Source organism: Phodopus roborovskii, unplaced genomic scaffold (genome assembly GCF_943737965.1).
Source record: "Phodopus roborovskii unplaced genomic scaffold, PHOROB, whole genome shotgun sequence".
NCBI classification, from domain to species: Eukaryota; Metazoa; Chordata; class Mammalia; order Rodentia; family Cricetidae; genus Phodopus; species Phodopus roborovskii.
The window spans coordinates 8,814,749-8,832,404 of NW_026126469.1; the positions used below are offsets into that span (position 1 = coordinate 8,814,749).

Here is a 17,656-nt window from a genome sequence, read left to right on the forward strand (position 1 = left end):
TATGTGGAATGGGCTCCCAAAGCCCATTCTTATACTAGGGATAAATACTGATCCCCTACCAGAGACCCCATAGACTGCCCAGTCTTCCTAAATAACACCCACGTTCAGGGGTTCTGGTTCAGTCCTATGCTGGTTTCCCAGTTATCAGACTGGGGTCCATGAGCTCCCCCTTGTTCAGGTCAGCAGTTTCTGTGGATTTCCCCAGCATGGTTTTGAACCCTTTGCTCATCACTCCTCCCTCTCTGCAATTGGATTCCAGGAGTTCGGCTCAGTGTTTAGGTGTGGGTGTCTTCACCCATCAGCTACTGGATGAAGGCTCTAGGATGGCATTTAAGGTAGTCCTCAATCTCATTATTGGGGAACACATGCCATCTCTTTTAAAGACAGGTGCTTTCAGCATTTCCCCAAAGTCTCAGTGATGCTGTATCTTCATCAGGATGACCTAAGTGAAGCCTTAGGAGCTACTCAGAGCATCAGACTCTTCAACTCCCTTTCAAATACCTTCATAGAGTAGGAAGAAACTGCAACATGTCCTTTTTATTGCAAAACTAGACATCTGGATCTTAAGTGAGGGACATTAGGCTATGGGTAGCTTGGCTATTTGCAAGTAATCGTCCTGGATTCATTCTTGTTCTCAACAGGTATCCTGTCTCCTGAGAGAACTTGCAATGGAATGTTACTTCTTCCACTTGTTGCAACTTTCAGGGTCCTGTACTCACACTGCACAGATCTCTGGCTATCATCAGTTGAATGGATGAGCTGGAAATTAAACAATGGCTTCAGAAGCATAAATGTCCTCAAAAAATTCTACTTCTATTTGTCACCTGGTGAACGTGGTCCATTTAAAATTTTTTCTTATATGTAAGTTTTCTTACTTGTAAAGTGTAGACAGGCCACTACTCTTATAGAGTGGCTGGGAAGAAACAGATTATTAGTATATGAACTCTGTAAGTGGCAGCTCTAATTATTATTTTGTTGAATTAATCCAAAACACAAGCAGAAAGAGCAGAAGTGTGATTCCCCAAACTTCAATGCACTCTTACCCAGTTTTACACAAAGGTCTAGACTAGATATCACGTAGATGAACTGCTTTGTGTATCTGCCCACTGTAGCAGGTTTTAGATTGCTGGTCCCTAAAAGCAATTAAGAGGCACTATAGTCAGCAGTGGGATGCATTCCAATTCTTTTATTTACGATGCCTATTTGGACAACAAGCCAGCCATCATTCAGCCCTGGGGGAGAATTCTATGGCCCCATTCATGCCATCACTCTACAATGCGGCGGAGTGACTGGACAGCAGGGGATGTTGCACCCCAATCGATGGGCTTCCGGTACTCCTTCTTGTCCAGAAGATACTGTCTGCCACGGTAGTTGGGTAGCTCATGGAAAATCCAGGCACCTTCTAGTACCTTACAGGAGTGGATCTCTCGCATGTGAAATTGTTCCATGGTGGAAGGGCAGTCTTCTGTGGTTTCATACATCTGGCCACTAAAATCACCCTTTTCAAAGATCTGAATCTTATATTGGCCTCCACTGGACTGAAAAAAAAAAAGCAACAAAAATGAATGGGCAGCCATTATTACAGAAATATTAGCAGTTCAGAAACTCAGAGCATGGTTTGCAGCCTATCATCGTGAAAGGGGTCATCAGAACTGCCTCTACATGAAAGGCTGACTTTTATTGAGGAAAGTATAATTTCCATAAATGTCTACGTGATAGAAAGGAAGTCCTAGAACAATTAGTATTTAGTCTGCCTAAAGGCTTGGAAGTAATGTCAATTAATCTAGTGAGAAGAAACTAAAATTTTATTTCAGAAAACAAATCCTAGCTACCGGTGAAGAGGTAGAAAGACGTAGGAAAAGGTGTGTGGGGAGAGGGGCTGGAGAGATGGCTCAGCTGTTAAGAGTGCTTGCTGCTCTAGCAAAGGGCCCGTGGTCAGTTCCCCAAACCTACATCAGGCCTCTTATAGCCACCTGTAACTCCAGCTCTCAGGAATCCAACACCCTCTTCTGGCCTCTGAGGGCACCTGTATGCAAATGCGTGTGTGGGCACGCACACACGCACGCACGCGCACACACACACACACACACACACACACACACACACACACACACACACAAATAAAACCTTAAAAAGAGAAAAGATGTGGTGTGGCCACACAGCAAGCTCCCACACTCACCAGATGAACAGCTCTGCAAGAGCCCAGGCGGTCATTGAGGCCCATCCAACGTTGGTACTCGGGGTACTCGCCCTGAGGTAGGATGTACATGTGCCCAGCGAAGTTGGGCCTCTCATACACGGCCCAGGTGCCTCCTTCTACTCGGATGGAGTTGCAGCGACTTAGGTAGGAGTAGAAGTCAGCACAGTCACAGTCGCAGTCATAGCGGCGGCCTTGGAAGTTTTTGTCTTCATAGAAACTAATCTGAAGCACAGAGCAGTTAGAGGAACAGGGCGGTCTTGCACACAGATGGAGGTGAAAAGATGGCCGTCACATTAGAACGGCTTTCCCCTCCACAGTGGAAAAAAAAACACACTTCTACTTTCCCTCACATTTGGCTTCGAGCAATTTTGTCAACAAATGGGTTCGGGACTTTCTTAAAATGGAGCACAATAAAAGGATGTTCTGATAGAAGCCAACACACACACACACACACACACACACACACACACACACACACACACACACACACACACACACACACACGAGGTCGGGAAACTGAGAGTCATGGTTGGAGAGGTTAATTCCTTGGCATTGTGCCGCCACCTTGTGGCTGATTAGATTTATTAATGTAACAGAAAAGCTCTGCATAAGGGAGTAGAGTGTGCAGTTTTCTAGAAGCACAGGAAAAGCGACAAGGCTGTCTAAATGAATAAACTCCGTGGAGAACACAGCCCGTATTGTAAACCGAGCGGAAGTCCCTTCCCTTGGAGACAATGCGGGGAGCTGCGATAGGAACGCACTCTAAAAGTCGGGGCTTGGTGACTCATAACGTGGACAGAATGGAGGAACACGAAGGATCCTTTCCCTTTTATCCCGTGTGATTCTTCCCCAGGTGACCCATCCTGTTACACCCCAGGTGACATTCCTCCTTCATCTTTTCTTTTCCTCTCCTGCCCCAATTTTCTATTCCCTGCTCCCTATTTTTTTTCCTTTCGCACTTAAAAAACAACAACAACAAAAAAAAAATCATGTATTTCATTTCTTCCTCTTCAAATTCGTTTTTCTGCCCCCTCTCTCGTTTTTAGCATAGCAGACTTGGAGGCATATGGTACCTGTTTGCAGATGAGAGGAAAGAAATCCAGCACAGTTTGCTAGAAACTATGTGACTTTGAGTGGAGAATTGAGCTTCTATCAGAGGTCAAGGTCAAAGTGTGTCTTACAGAGGGATGATATGACGGTGAAATGGAAATAATGGCAATCAAGCACAAAGTTTAATACTTGACTCAAAATTGCCAATGAAGGAGAAAGGGCTCGTGGGCCCTACCCCTGCCTGAGAGGCTATTACAATTAAAGATTGCTGGGAGAGCGTCACGTCCCTAGGTGGTGTGGACAGTGGAAGCCAGTCACTCTCAACCTTCCTAATGCTGCAACCCTTTAATACAGTTCATGCTGTGGTGACCCCAACCATAAAATTAGTTTGCTGCTACTTCATAACTGTAATTTTATTACTTTTATGAATCATAATGTAAATATCTCATATGCAACACACAATGGAGTTACAGACCTACAGGCCGAGAACCGTTGCTCTAAGCTGTCCTGCTCAAATAGCCCACACCCATGATCAGGCAAGCAACCCTAATTAAATACAGTGGAACAGACACACCACACCACAACACCTCACAGGGAACCAGCAAGGGAAGGGGTCTTGTGGGAGTGGAAGGAGAATGTGAGAATGGGGGATGGGTATGATCAAAGTACATTATACACATGTGCCAAACTGTATTGCACATTTTAAAACTGGCTCAGTCTGTATGATACTCGTGTTCAGAGCTGACCATCTGATACAGAGTAGCCAATTGATGTGCTCATCCCTGGGGAAGACTATTGCTCCCGGTCTTCAGCATTCTTTAGCTGCCTGTAGTTCTCTGTGTAAGGCTGAACTCTCATGAGCTCTCACCTTTACATGTCCGTTATTGTCATCCTTGTGCAGATTAGGCAACCAAAGATAAATGTTTAAAAAGACAGGAAGCTGTTTTTGTTGTTATGGACAAAGATGACCTCCAAAGATCACTAGCTATTCCAGAATAGCTAAAGCCCATGGGCTGCAGTGCGGACCTCTTGCTTTTCCTGTGGGCCATTTTCTTTCCCTTCCATCTTCCTACCCCACATGGCAGCATTTACACTCTAAACACTCAGCAAGATAGACCCTGCACCCCAGAGCCTTTTCTATTGCGACCTATGATGAAATCTTCAGGAAAACCGAGTAACAGGTTCTACACACTTTCATTCATATGCTGAATTTACTTTTGAGTTCTAACTTACGAAAAATGATTTGTGGGGGTTATGCTATGGGAAATACAGCTATAGTAATATTTTATTCACTGGTTCTCACACTTACTATCCTCTGCACATTTGCCTTATAGCAGTATCTGAGAAGTACATATATACATAGGGTGATAGGGTCACCATGCTGTCCACCCTGAGGCCAGCCAGTCATCCTGCCCACCAAAGCAAGTGCGCATCAGTGTTTTACAGACCTCCAGCCCAAGCTCTCTGTGAAGGTTGTCCACTCTGTTACTAATAGAGAGACTGTGGCCTTTGGACATAAAACTTGTAGAACAGTGCTGATGTGCCTAGAAATTTGTACAAAATTCCTGTCACATTTGAGTTTATTTTTTTACAAAATAGCCTATGCCTACCAATCCAAGCAGATAAAAGGTTTCTGGATTATCCCTGAGGTTAATGAAAACACACTTAATAAAATCTGTTGCTCTTGCTGAGCCAATACACCTGAGTCTGAAGATGGTGAGACAAGGACAATAGAAAGAATAGGCATTTCTTCACACGATGTTCATGTAATAGCTTCCCTCAAGGCTCTTCAGATTTTTCAGTGGAATCTAGGTGATGTATTTTACACTAGACAGTCTTTCCCCTGCAGCATCCGGATGGTTGTTAGTTCTACTTGTCAAAGAGGGAAAAGTCCGCCAGGCCCTAACCAATCACAGAACAAGTTAACAACTATCTCCAGATAACATGCACGGGTAAGCATACAATATTGTCTGCTTAACTTCTTGCTAGTCTCAGTCTAAAGATGAGGAAACTGTGATATGAATCTAGATGGAGTTTCTCCAATATACTTGGCCTGAGCTTTGAAACTATCTCAATTAAAAAAAACAAACAAAAAAAACAAAAACAAAAACTGAAGGGGCTGCTCTATAGGCAGAGAGAGAGAGAGAGAGAGAGAGAGAGAGAGAGAGAGAGAGAGAGAGAGAGAGAGAGAACTATTGTATCGTGTGACATTAGCATGCCCTATAGTGTGTCTGGGGTCAACTGGAGAAATTCAGTATGGTCTGAATGTTGGGTATTAGATTTAGGATACTTCTTGGGGGTATGTTTATTCAAGGTAAAAGAAAAACTGTGTTTAGGGACTACATATCCAAATACCCCAGTCAACAATGCAATGGAGTTAGGTACTCTTCAAATGGCATAATAAAGAGCAAATCTAGTCACATTAACCCCTGGAGTACCAGTGAAACACAAGTATTCTCTGCACATGTATTATCCTTTCAAGATTAGTAAGTCTGAAAGTTTCAAAGCAGAGTTGGAAGGAGGAGGGATCAGGCACCACACACTGACTCTGCCCTTTAGTCCCACTGATTACTACAAATGCTAACCAGAAATCCCTTCCTTCCCAAAGCCTTGCCTGAGCATTCACCTCCACACATGCAGTGGAGTCAAACATTGGTGAAAGCCCTGCCTGGAAACAAGAACTGCTTGAATGAAGAATCGTCAGTTAGTTCACTGGACTGGCCTGTCCACTGCTCTTTTGGAACAGTAACGGCTGAGGCTAAATTACACATAACAGAATGTTGAATACTTTTCTATTTACAGTCATGTCCTGTGCCCGTTAGATTTAAATCATCTGTTGCTGGAAGGCAGCCATCATGTTGGTTTTAGTATTGTTTACTCATATAGTACTTAGCACAGCACTATCATTAAAGGTAAATCTTTAACATTGATAGGTGATTCTGTTAGACTAGAAAACAAGCCCTTCTCCATCTTCTCTCCCCATCTTTGTCCTTCAAGCACTAGCTTATTCATCTCTAGGCAAAGAAGCAAGTCTTTTCTGCACTCTGCTTTCAAGAGATCATTAGACCAAAAGCAGATGAGCTATGAAGTCTACGTGGTGTTTACTTACCTTGGCTCCAGTTTTAGACATTGTAAGTGCAGAGGCTGAGTCCACACTACTGAAAGAAATCCAGAGTAGCTCCAGAGCTACAGGCTCAGGGACATTTATACCAGGCTGATTTCACATTAAACATTTGCTTAGTCATGAGAATTGGATCCAAAATTTGACTCAGTCATTTACAGTCTATTGATGTTTGCTAGAAAAGCAATTGGGATTATGAAAGAAAGGAAGTCTCCATTGCCTGTCTAATGCTCACCCACCCGGCTGCATTGTAGACTTTGCTGAATCAAGGCACCAAAACCCAGCCAAAGTTTTAAAAATTCAAAACAAGTTTTTCTCTGTGCAGTTTTTTTCCCCCCAGCCAATGACCTGTTGGACATTCCCAATGTCCATTTAGTCTCTAACAGAGAGCATACAGGAGAATCCAAAGATGACTCTACTTCAGGGAAAGTGAGATTTGGAGGGCAAACAATCTTGCACCTACAAGTCATGAATGCTCTCGACTTTGGGGGGCTGGGAGTCACTACAAAAAAAAATTGACAATCTAAAAGCTTTTAATATGGACCATATGTTAAGCATATCAATGTTTGGCTCTTGAATTTGATTACTGCCCTATAACTAGGTAGAAGAATGTCTTTGATTTTGTGTAAATGTATGCTAATGTGTTAGGGGTAAAATGGTGTCTGCAATCTACTTACAAGCTTTATAATTAATGAGAATAGACTAGTCAATGTGGCAAAATGTTAACATTTGGATAGTCTAGTAAGAGTACATAGGATCCAGTGATCTGTTTTGTTTTGAAGAGTCTTATTACTTTATGTAAATCTCTGGCTGGCCTAGAAATCACTGGGTAGTGAAGGTTGGCTTTAAGGTCATGGCAATCCTCCTATTTCCCCAAGTTCAGGAATTACAGGCTTGCCACACCAAGGTCAGATCACCTAGTCTTGCAAATGTCTTTCAAGTTTATTTTTTCTCCCCCCAGACACAAATTAGAAAGAACTGTGACTCACAAGGGGGTGTTAAGTACATAGGGACAAAAAGCTGCCTTGAATCTCCAGAACTTTCCTAACTAGATACTCTGCCCTTTACACTGAGATCGGTCTCTAACTTTAGGAATGGTATTAATACTTTATACAAACTCAGACAAGCAATAAGCCAACCCTTCTCCTTTTGATTTTCCCAGCTGAGCCCAATTTCACATTTCTACCTTTCTACTAATAAATGTTCAACAAACACCTTTATAAATCGGCCACACACAAGAGCATTCAATTTAAAAGGGCAAATGTGGGGTGGAGAACTCACAACTGCAGCTCTAGGGGACCGGACTCATCTGGCCTCTTCCCACTCACATATACACAAACACATTGATAATAGTAACAATAAAGCTTTGAAACCATGCAAATGTGGCTCGACATGCGTGTTACCAAGAAGCAAATAACAAACCACAGAATGTATTTGCTTCCTCAATTTTATATATTTTAAAGGATTGGACTAACTCACAGAATCCAGCAATGTCACAATGATCCTTCATTTGGTCATTTTTTTACTTACTTGAATTCCATGTCAAGTACAAACTATCAAGGCTTTGAAGACTTAGGAAACATTAAGAGAGCTAATTTTACTAGAGAACTCTAAGAGTGGCTCTCTGTGGTGGTAGCTATTAATTAAATAACCTGTTAGTGATTAGAATCGTTTCATTCACATGTCTTAAAGAACAGGGCTTCCCAGCCACAAACAGACTCAACTTTGTAACAGAATAACAACAAAAACTTTTTATTAAAAGTAAAACTTACATTTTTAACAAAAGAAAATTACTTTTAGAGTTTGTTTATTGAAATTTGAAGTAGGAAATAATAATAAAAAATTTACACAATTTCATGTGTTTTATACTTTAAGGCTTAAAATACCATTTTATAAAACTATCTCTGCTATATTTACACACCAACTGACCATAATGTCATTCTTTTTCAAAAGAAAGTAGCAATTTCCTTTTAAATAGTCACAAAGAACCATACAACTCTTGTTTTTTCAGACACAGGGTCCTCTCAATGTAGACCAGGCTGGCCTGGAACTCACAGAGATCTGTCTGACTCTGCCTCCTGAGGGCCGAGTTCAGGCATGTGCCACCACACCTGGCTAACCTTTCCAGCTAGGACAATCCCTTTCACTATACAAACAAGCTTGTGAGCCTACACTTGGTCACTTAGGCACTAATGTACATAGAAATCTGCCTGGGCCAGTGTTCCATTTCAGCATGACACATGTGCGTCTTATAGCCTCCCATAGGTTAAGAAGTTCCTATGAAAGTCAGAAGCTAAATTTAACCTAAGTGAGTGCAGAACAGGAACCAACAAAAGGAGTTTGACAGACAGAAAAGCCTGAGGTCTCGAAGGCAACAAGGATGCCTTTCCAATGCAGTCTTCAGTGGGCACCTTCCTCTACTACTCCTCGTGTTTCCAGAGCCCTGCAGAGGAGCAAAGAGAATTTAATGTATATAAATTAATTTTCGTGCTCCATGCAAACATGAAAACCACTTTCATTTATAAACTCACATAAAATAGGGAGATCAGGACAATTTAGGGTATTAACATAAGCTTTATATTCCTTTATGGCATTAGTTACTATATAACAGAAAGAAATTACTATGAACTCAAAATTTGTAGGCTGGAGGTAAACAAACTTCAAATCCCATGACTTACAGTTCTGACTGGAGAGTAACAGAACTTTAATACCTACTCCTTACAGATATTTTTCTTTGTACAATCTCCACATTTCCAATCCCAACCCAGCATTGACTACATATTGTGAAATTATAGTTGTTTTAAAAAGACTTATTTTTTAGCACTTGGCTATGTTTTCTGTACGTATATATGTGAACCCACATGCACACAGTTGCCTTTGGAGGCCAGAAGAGTGTCAGATCCTAAGAGTGTCAGATCCTTTGGATCTGGAGTTACAATTATGAGCTGCCCTGTAGGTGCTGGGAACTGAACCTGGGTCCTCTAAAAGAGAAGCAGGTGCTCTTAACCACTGAGCCATCTCTCCAGCCCCCAAAATCATGTTTCTTAAAAAGAATATTGTAGGTGAATATGGCAGCACATACCTACTATCCCAGCACCTGGGATGCCAAGGCAGGAGAAATGCTGTATGTTCAAAGCTAAGTCTGGACTACTTAGGAAGACAGTGTCAGGAACAAACAAAACCAAGGAATACACACTTTAGAAAGGCAATCATTTTTGTTAGCAGCTTTGCTTTGGAAAACTGTAGTCCACTAAATAGGTAAGCATATGTCAGTGCAGCCCACTCCTAGGTATGCGTGAGAGGAAAGAAAGTGCATGGTGTGCAGAATCCTGTTATAAACATGAAGCAGTGCAAAGTGGAAGGAATCCAAAAGTCCACCGATGATCACAGATGAGTGAGTAGTCCTCTCAACGGACTGCAACCCTACTGAAGAAGGAACACTCTTCCTGTAGCAGGGATGAACCTTGACAAGCTGAGTGCTCAAAGAAACCTGTCTGCTTCCATTTATAAGAACGTCCCAGAATAAACAAGGTAAGTGCTGGGGCCTGGAGCTAAGAGAAGCAGAGGGGGCTAAAGGCATAGGAAATGACTACTAATGGGGGGAGGGTACTTTAACTAGGTGCTATGATGTTTTTTTTAAGGGTGGCAGTTGCATAAATTTGTGAATATAGTAAAGTACAATGAATTCTTCACCTCAGAAAGGTGAGTTGCTGGGCTTGATGGTAGACACCTATATTCAGCTCCTGGGGAAGGTAAGGGAAGAGAATTGCAAACTCAAGGTCTGCTTAAATTATAGGGCAAGTTCAAGGCCAACCTAAGCAATTTAGCAAGATCTGGTCTCACAAACAGCAAGTACAAAGAGGGCTGTAGATACAGCTCAATGGTGGAATGATTACTACTGTATAAGGCCCTGGGTTCCAAAAGAAGGAGAAAAAAAAGAGAAAATAAGGCCCTAAACAAACAGAAGAAGAATTTCATCATTTTGTCTCTAAAACTAAGCTTTCTCTTACCTTGGATCCCTAGTTTCACCTCTGAAAGACAATGCTGTTTATATTTTTATACTCTTTCAGAAATTCTTCAAGTATATAATCAGTGTGAATACAAAAATCTCACTGTGCTGCTTGGGTTCCCAATGGGAATGACTATTTAAAATGGCAGCCAATGCCAATTTTACCCACTTATTTTCCAGTCACTGCACTATGCAGGAGAGGTCTTGTTCTGCAGCAGGGAAGGTTACTAACTGGCACAAAGGCAGCTAACCAAGAGCTGGGCCACTGAAGAAAATGTCACCCTCCCCCAGCAATCGTTAACTGCCCACAGACCAGCAGGAAGGGAGAGGCAAGGCATCTTTGTTATTATCATCCATGGGTTCACAATGTGTGTTTGAGTGCACTCACACCCACGCCACACAGAGGACAACTCTGCGGAGCTACTTCTACCCTTTCATCTTTACGTGGGTCCTAGGGATCAAACTCAGGTCACCAGGATAGTGAGCCCTTTCCCCTCTGAATCAGTTCACCACCCATGTTTCTTTATTTTTAAGTATTTCCATTTCTATATTTTTACCATGAACATATCTTATGTCTATTTTTCTACTTTTAGTCTTTAAAAACTTGAAGGTAGCAAGTTAATTTCTATTTTAAAATAGTTTGTGGGCTGGAGAGAAGTTTAGCAGTTAAGAGCACATGTTGCTCTTGTAGAGGGTCAAGGTTCGAGTCCCATCACCCACATGGTAGATCAAAACAGTCTGTTACTTCAGTCCAGGAGATCTGATGCCCTCTTCTGCTCTCTGGGCTCACATGTGGTCCATAGATGTATATGAAAGTAAAACACTCATACACATAATAAATTTTTTAAAAAGTCTAAAAGGAGCCCTGGCCCACGAAGCCTCCAGAAACAGTTGCATCCCATGCCATGTGGCTGGGGTAGGTGGAACCCAATCACACACAGCCTGGGCTTCTAGCTCTGGCTCACAAGAAGACTCCAGCAAGAGCTCTGCACTAACCAGGGACTGTTACGATCTCTTTGTGATGAAGTATGGTCCTGCCAGAGCCATGATGAACTGAGCAGGACAAGGAGACCCACTTACAGGCCTGGGCAGTCTACTCTGGGCTCCAAGGAGAATACACAGTATGGTGAGCAGATGTATGGTGTGGTATGGGAGAGACAGACAGAATGGTTCGTGTCCTACGGACAGAGGCATATCTAAAGAGGTGAAAGACATGAGGAGTGGCTGAGATGGGTAGCTTCATTGCCACCCAGGGCCATGGTGATGTCTGGGCTTGGCCTGCTCCTGGGGACCATGTCTGGGTGCACGGCTCTCATGTAGCCATGGTCTCTTTGATGACCATGGCTCCTGATACCACTGTAGGCCAAGAGGATGGGTCTGTACAGAGTGGGCCCCATCCTCTCTGTCCAAAATACTAGGTCCTGCCCCTCACCAGCTGAAGCTTGCAGGACAGAGGGTCCCACATTTCATCCGGCAGCACAACAGAGCTGACACCATTCCCAGGGACATGGCTGGGCTGGCCCTGAGAGCATGAGAATGGGAGGGCAGGTTGTGCCCTTCTCATATGCCATGTGGTCACATGGGTGAGGGAAAGGAGCCTTCCTCCCCTCTCTCCAAGCCCTGCAGCAGGTGGGGAACCTGGCCCAACACCCTCCCCCTACCCAGCAGGCCCTAGGCCTCATTTGGGCAGCATAGTAGAGATGACCCTGTAGATGGGCTTGGGTGAGCCAGTCTTGAGGGTGTATGAGAGGCATAGCTGCTTGGCCTTCCTGGGATGTGGTGGTGGGAGCAAGGGAAAGAAAGATACCTGCCCCTTTGCCCCTTCCACCTCCAGCTGGAAAGGGAGCTGACTCTCTCCTTTACCGGCTACAACATGGAAAGTGAGTCCTGCACCTCTCCTGGGCAGCACAGCAGAGCTGATCCTGTTTACTGGGTTGTGGATGAGCTGCCCCAAGAATGGGAGCATGACAGATCTGGCTCTGCCCCTCATCCGCCATATGGCAGCATGGACAGGGAAGAGATGTCTTCCCCCCAACCAGCCTTCTATGCCTGGGTAGGAAAACGGTCTCTGCCCCTCACCGGCTGCAGCACTCAGGAGTGGCCTCTGTACCTCACCTGGGCAACAGAGTAGAGCTGGCCCTGTTGGTCCAGGTGTGAGAAAGCCAACCCTGAAGACATGAAAGCAGAAGGGCCACGCCCCTTGCTCATTGCTGCAAGGGGTGAACTAGCCAGACCAATGCCGGAGATCTCATACTGGTGGGGAGGATGGGGGTGGGTAGAGCTGGCAGGCTGACAGACCCTACAACTCTCCAGGTCCAGAGCCAGCGCTATGAGTTGGTTCGCCCCAACAACCACCCCCTAAGATCTGCTGAAGCACATGAAGGGACTGGTCCTGCAGACCCAAAGCTGCAGGATCTCCATGCACAAGGCAGCAACAGATACTCAAGAGGAGTTGCAGGGAGGGCCCAGCATCAATAGTGTAGCAGAATCCAGACGCCTGAAACCAGACCAATGACTCTGCAATGAACACTTGCAAGATACATGGACAAAAGGGTTTACTGCGTGACTCACTGTGTCACTCTACAGATTCCATGACAAGATTTTTTCTTCCTTCTTTCTTTCTTTTTTTCTTTGTTTCCTCTTTAATTTTATTTTGGGGGGAGACTGCAAGGGCAGAGGGCAGATACAAAGGGACGGTGAAAGGAATGTTATCAAGGTGCATGATGTAAAAGACACAAAGAATAAATTTTAAAACAAAGCTTTTAAAATGCTGAAAAAACAGCATTTGGAAAACTAAATCTTATTTCTACCTATATTCTTATCTACATACTTAATTCATAACTCTACTGTTCAGTAATAAAATATTTATTTGGATTCATTCTAACTAACCTATTAATAATGCCTTGTGTGTGATTATTAAAGACCAGTTTTATTAAATAGTTTGGGGGATAGAGAAAAGATATGTTAGAGAGGAGGAATAAAACTTAATGCCTGGGTTGTGAGAGACAGCTCAGCTTGTAAAACCAACCTCAGTCAGCTCACAACCACCTGTGACCATGCCTCCATGGGATCTGACACCTTTGACCTTCTCTGGGCATCCTCACTCACCCACACACAGACATACACACATACCCATACTTAAGAATAAAACAAACATTTAAAAAAGGCAAAACAGAAAAAATAATGCTATTAATGGAAAAAAATAGTATTTTTGGTGCTACAAAAATTGCAAAATAAATAAATATATATATACACACACACACACATATATATATATGTACTTACGTACGTACGTACATACATACATACATATATATATATAACTTGGCTATATTTGCCCAAATTTCTCTAGGCACCACTTGAATGTTTCTGTTTTCTCATCAAAAAGTATGTGGGTATGTGTCTACACATGGCTGGGGTAGAAGAGAATACTGGCAAGGAAAACGTAATCTAAAGCCCTTGCTTTTCTGCTTTGCACTTGATAGAGGATTTCCCAAGAGTTCCTTAAATGTTCTGTGTTCTATATCCCTACCACATGGTTCCACATGGGGTCCTATTCAGGCCCTTGTTTGGAGGCTGCTGTGTGTAGAACGAGGCTGTCCAGCTGTTGCCGATGTCCTGTATTAATCAACCATTCATAGAACTTGTTCTCCACAAGGACCTGGAACTGCTTCCTCTGCTCCCTGAAGATGTGATTGAGAGCAAAAGCATTTAAGAAGACAAACTCAACAGGTGTACTCCCATGATTATCTAGGAGCTCAACACTACTGAATTACTGTCTCTCGTTATCCTTCAGTTCTCACCGTTCTGAGCACAGCAAGAGATCATGTCTAAAGGTTTGTTTGTTGTCAGATTGCTGTGAACAAAATGAGTGAAGCAGTAGTCTAACTGATGGAATAAATTTAAAAAAAAAAAAAAAAAAGAGCCTGGGCTGGGTGGTGATGGCGCACACCTTTAGCCCCAGCACTGGGGAGGCAGAGGCAGAAGCAGGTGGATCTCTATGAGTTCAAGAACAGCCTGGTCTACAAGAACTAGTTCCAGGACAGCCTCCAAAGCCACAGAGAAACCCTGTCTCAAAAAACCAAAATAATAACAACAACAACAACTATAAATAAATAAATACATACATACATAAATAAGTAAAACAAAAAAAGAGACTGCTGTCCAGCCTGGCACACTGTGATCTCTGTGTATGTGTCCTTGTCAACTGTATAATCTTGTAGGAACTACGGGAAAAAAAGCAAGATAAATATGTAGCATGAAATTAAGTACTTATAAGAAAACTACTTTTGGAGAGCAGGTGACAATGCAGAGTGCTATTGTAGAAAGAGGGTGGACAGAAGATGTTTCTCTAATATGATATTGGAACAGAAGTCTACATGATGACAGAAGCCAAATGGCTATGTGGAATGGACTACCAGGCAGAAGAAACAGGTGATAAAGGCCCTAATGTGACAGCCTGATGAAGGTTAAGAAAGAGAAGAGCATCCCCACAGCTGCGGACAGCTCTCATAGCAGCTTGGCTGTGCTGGGTTTCTGCAGGACACAATTCCACAGGATCCACAGGATGCCAACAGCAGACAGGGCAGGGCACTCTGGAATGACTACTGCCCAAAGCAAGAACAAGATACTCCACCACCCAAATTCCACAACCCCACTCAAGTCCAAAGGGAAAATAAATGTGTTGAGACCATAAAAATGACCCCTCCTCTCTTGGACGAGTGGCTGCTGCCATTTTATCATTTCAAATACATTTCATCCCAACTGTCTTACAGATAAAATCACTAGGCTGCAACCACTTCCCCTTGCAGATGGAGTTCAACACAGCTCTCCACAAATCACACAATGTGAGCCAGGACTGAGCTGGCAGTGTGTCTTCAATCTGCTATCTGCCTTTCTGCTCAGAAGGTTCTTAACTCAAGACTTACCCTAATGATTTAACTTTATGACAGGATAATAGCAATGTATTTACTCAACAGGAACTCTACTTCAAATGTACTTTCTCAGGCTGGTAATGTGCAATATGACACCGTTGGGCAGTGGCCATGAAGTGCAGCCCTGCAAACCAACAGAGGTTGGAGAGTGGATGCTCTACACTGTGCATCAGTTCAGTAGCTTAGGAACAGTAAGTGAGCTCTTGGCTTACAAGTTCTGCTCTGGATATAAACCTCAGCTAAGCCACGGTGCACCTTCATCCCCAAAGTTACACTGGCTACTTTGTCACTGTTTTTAGCCCCACTAGGAATTGTACTATAGGTGCTCACCACATTCCAGATTCCACAAATCTCCATAAGCTTTTCACAGGTATAAGAGAGTCCTGGCATTTAAATGGTAGCCACATTTAAAGATTCTAAAGGGATTTTTTTCAATGAAGATGTTTTTATACACTATAGTTTTATTATTGTACTATGACATAATAATAATTGAAAGAATAATAAAGACACTAGAAGCATAAAACAAGGCCAACAGTATGGCCCCTGAATCCTTTGTGCCTGAGTAAGGTACTTAACCTTAGTTCTCCATTTCTCCATCTACACTTGGGTATGGCTATTTAAAAAAAAACAAAACAAAACAAAACAAAAAACAGCGAGTTAGCATACAATTGTTCTGATTGGTGCTTGGAACATCCCGAGAACATCACCACCATCCCTGATATACTAAAATAAGGACTCTACTCAGAAGGTTCTCAGTACAATGGGATGACCACTCTGGTAACATGATCCATGAGGTAAGAGCCAAGCCAAGTAACTGTAGTATTATAACACAAATTCCCAATTAAACCATAAGCTGTGATTACTATTGATCATACATACATATATATATATATGTGTGTGTGTATATATATATATGTGTGTGTGTGTGTGTGTGTGTGTATGTATATATACACACACAAACAGACAAGGCATAGATTGAGACTTATAGAAAGATTTTGGACCCTGTGCTCAAATGGAGAGATAAAGAAGCTATCCCCACCATGTTTTGGTACTATAGTATTTCCTTTCATTCCCCCCTCCCCTGCATCTCTAACAAGTAAAATTTGTCTACCAACATACTTGTAAAAATGATTACTTACTCTGAGCACTTGGTAATTTTTAGTCATATACAGTAAATAGTCTGCTGAGAAGAAAATTGATTAATAAAACTTGACTAAGTTGAGGCTCAATTTTTAGAATCATTTTTTAGTTTCTTGTCTTCACAAAAAGACTCACTGAGTCCTGCCTCATGCCTGAATATGTCTGTCCTCCAACCTCATTCTTTCCAATCATGCCACTAAATACCTCTCTGGACTCTATTCCACGGCCGACATACAGCATATACCAAAAGACTTCTACTTCGTAATTCTAGTGGAATGTCCGTGGCCTGATTGTCAGACGTGGCCTAATCTGCCTTAGCTCACTTATCAAGTTTAAACACCACTGTATCAAACCCAGAATCCAGCCTTAGCTTCTGCTCCTCAGACATCTGTTCCTCCAGTACTTCAGAGAGACTCAGACTAGCCCTCACCTAATTCTTTGTCCTCGATAAGCCTCCCTTATTAACTGGTCACACTGGTATTATATGACTCTCTGTAAACTGCATGTCATAGCCTTGGCTTCTGCAATTCAAAGGCCAATATCCCTTAAGTAAAATCTGGACATAACATAATATTTTATATTATCTACTATCCTATACATGTAATTTAAAAATAAGCTATTTCAGTGTCTCCTAAGTAGAATGAAATACAGTATTTTATACTGCAAATCTAGCTTTAAAAAAACAAAAACCACTTTAGTTATTTCTCTCACTTTTGCATGGATTAAGATAAACTGACAAGAACTAGCAACAGTCCATGGGATGGGTCATCCTTGGAAAGAAGCCCTTCAAGAATGTGACTTGTTAAGTCTTCGGTGTGGTGGGAACCATGAAAATCTGTATTTTTAATAAGGTACTTGGAGGATTCTGATGCTAAGTCATTTAAGACTGAATCATGTACTATCTTCTTGACCAGAATGCTTCAATTCATGTAAATCTTAACCCCTGCCAAATAAATGTAAGCTTATTTTTATTTTGAGGCAAAGTCTTATCATGCAGATCCCACTGACCCTGAATTTGTGATCCTCCTGCCTCAAGCCTTGAGGTGCTGGGATTACAGGCTTGCGCCACAGAGTAATTTTCAACTTCTTCAAGGGAGGGAGCCTAATACCTCCAGGTATACAATGCCTAAAATACTAACCTGCCCGTTCCCACCCTCCAGTAACACAGTAGCTAGAATACTAAACTGGGATACAAGCTCTGA

The 17,656-nt window shown here is 42.6% G+C and overlaps 2 protein-coding genes across 3 annotated transcripts in view; both read right to left on the bottom strand.

Annotated features, from left to right (window-relative positions):
• Positions 1-1,189: 1,189 nt before the first annotated feature.
• Positions 1,190-2,482, bottom strand: Crygs (crystallin gamma S; the record flags this gene model as incomplete). Its single annotated transcript, XM_051191545.1, has 2 exons — positions 1,190-1,538; positions 2,180-2,482. Coding segments are annotated over 2 exons (576 nt in total), but the record flags the coding sequence as incomplete, so codon positions are not given.
• A 5,706-nt stretch (positions 2,483-8,188) lies between these two features.
• The window catches only part of Tbccd1 (TBCC domain containing 1), a 47,119-nt gene continuing 37,651 nt past the window's right edge, over positions 8,189-17,656 (bottom strand). Inside the window, exon 7 of one of the 2 annotated variants that reach the window (XM_051191212.1) lies at positions 8,189-8,814. In XM_051191212.1, the coding sequence (XP_051047169.1) occupies positions 8,772-8,814 (43 nt within the window). In that variant the 3' untranslated portion in view covers positions 8,189-8,771. Of the gene's footprint in view, positions 8,815-13,890; positions 14,064-17,656 lie in introns of those variants that run through there. The other variant, XM_051191211.1, reaches the window with a different exon arrangement.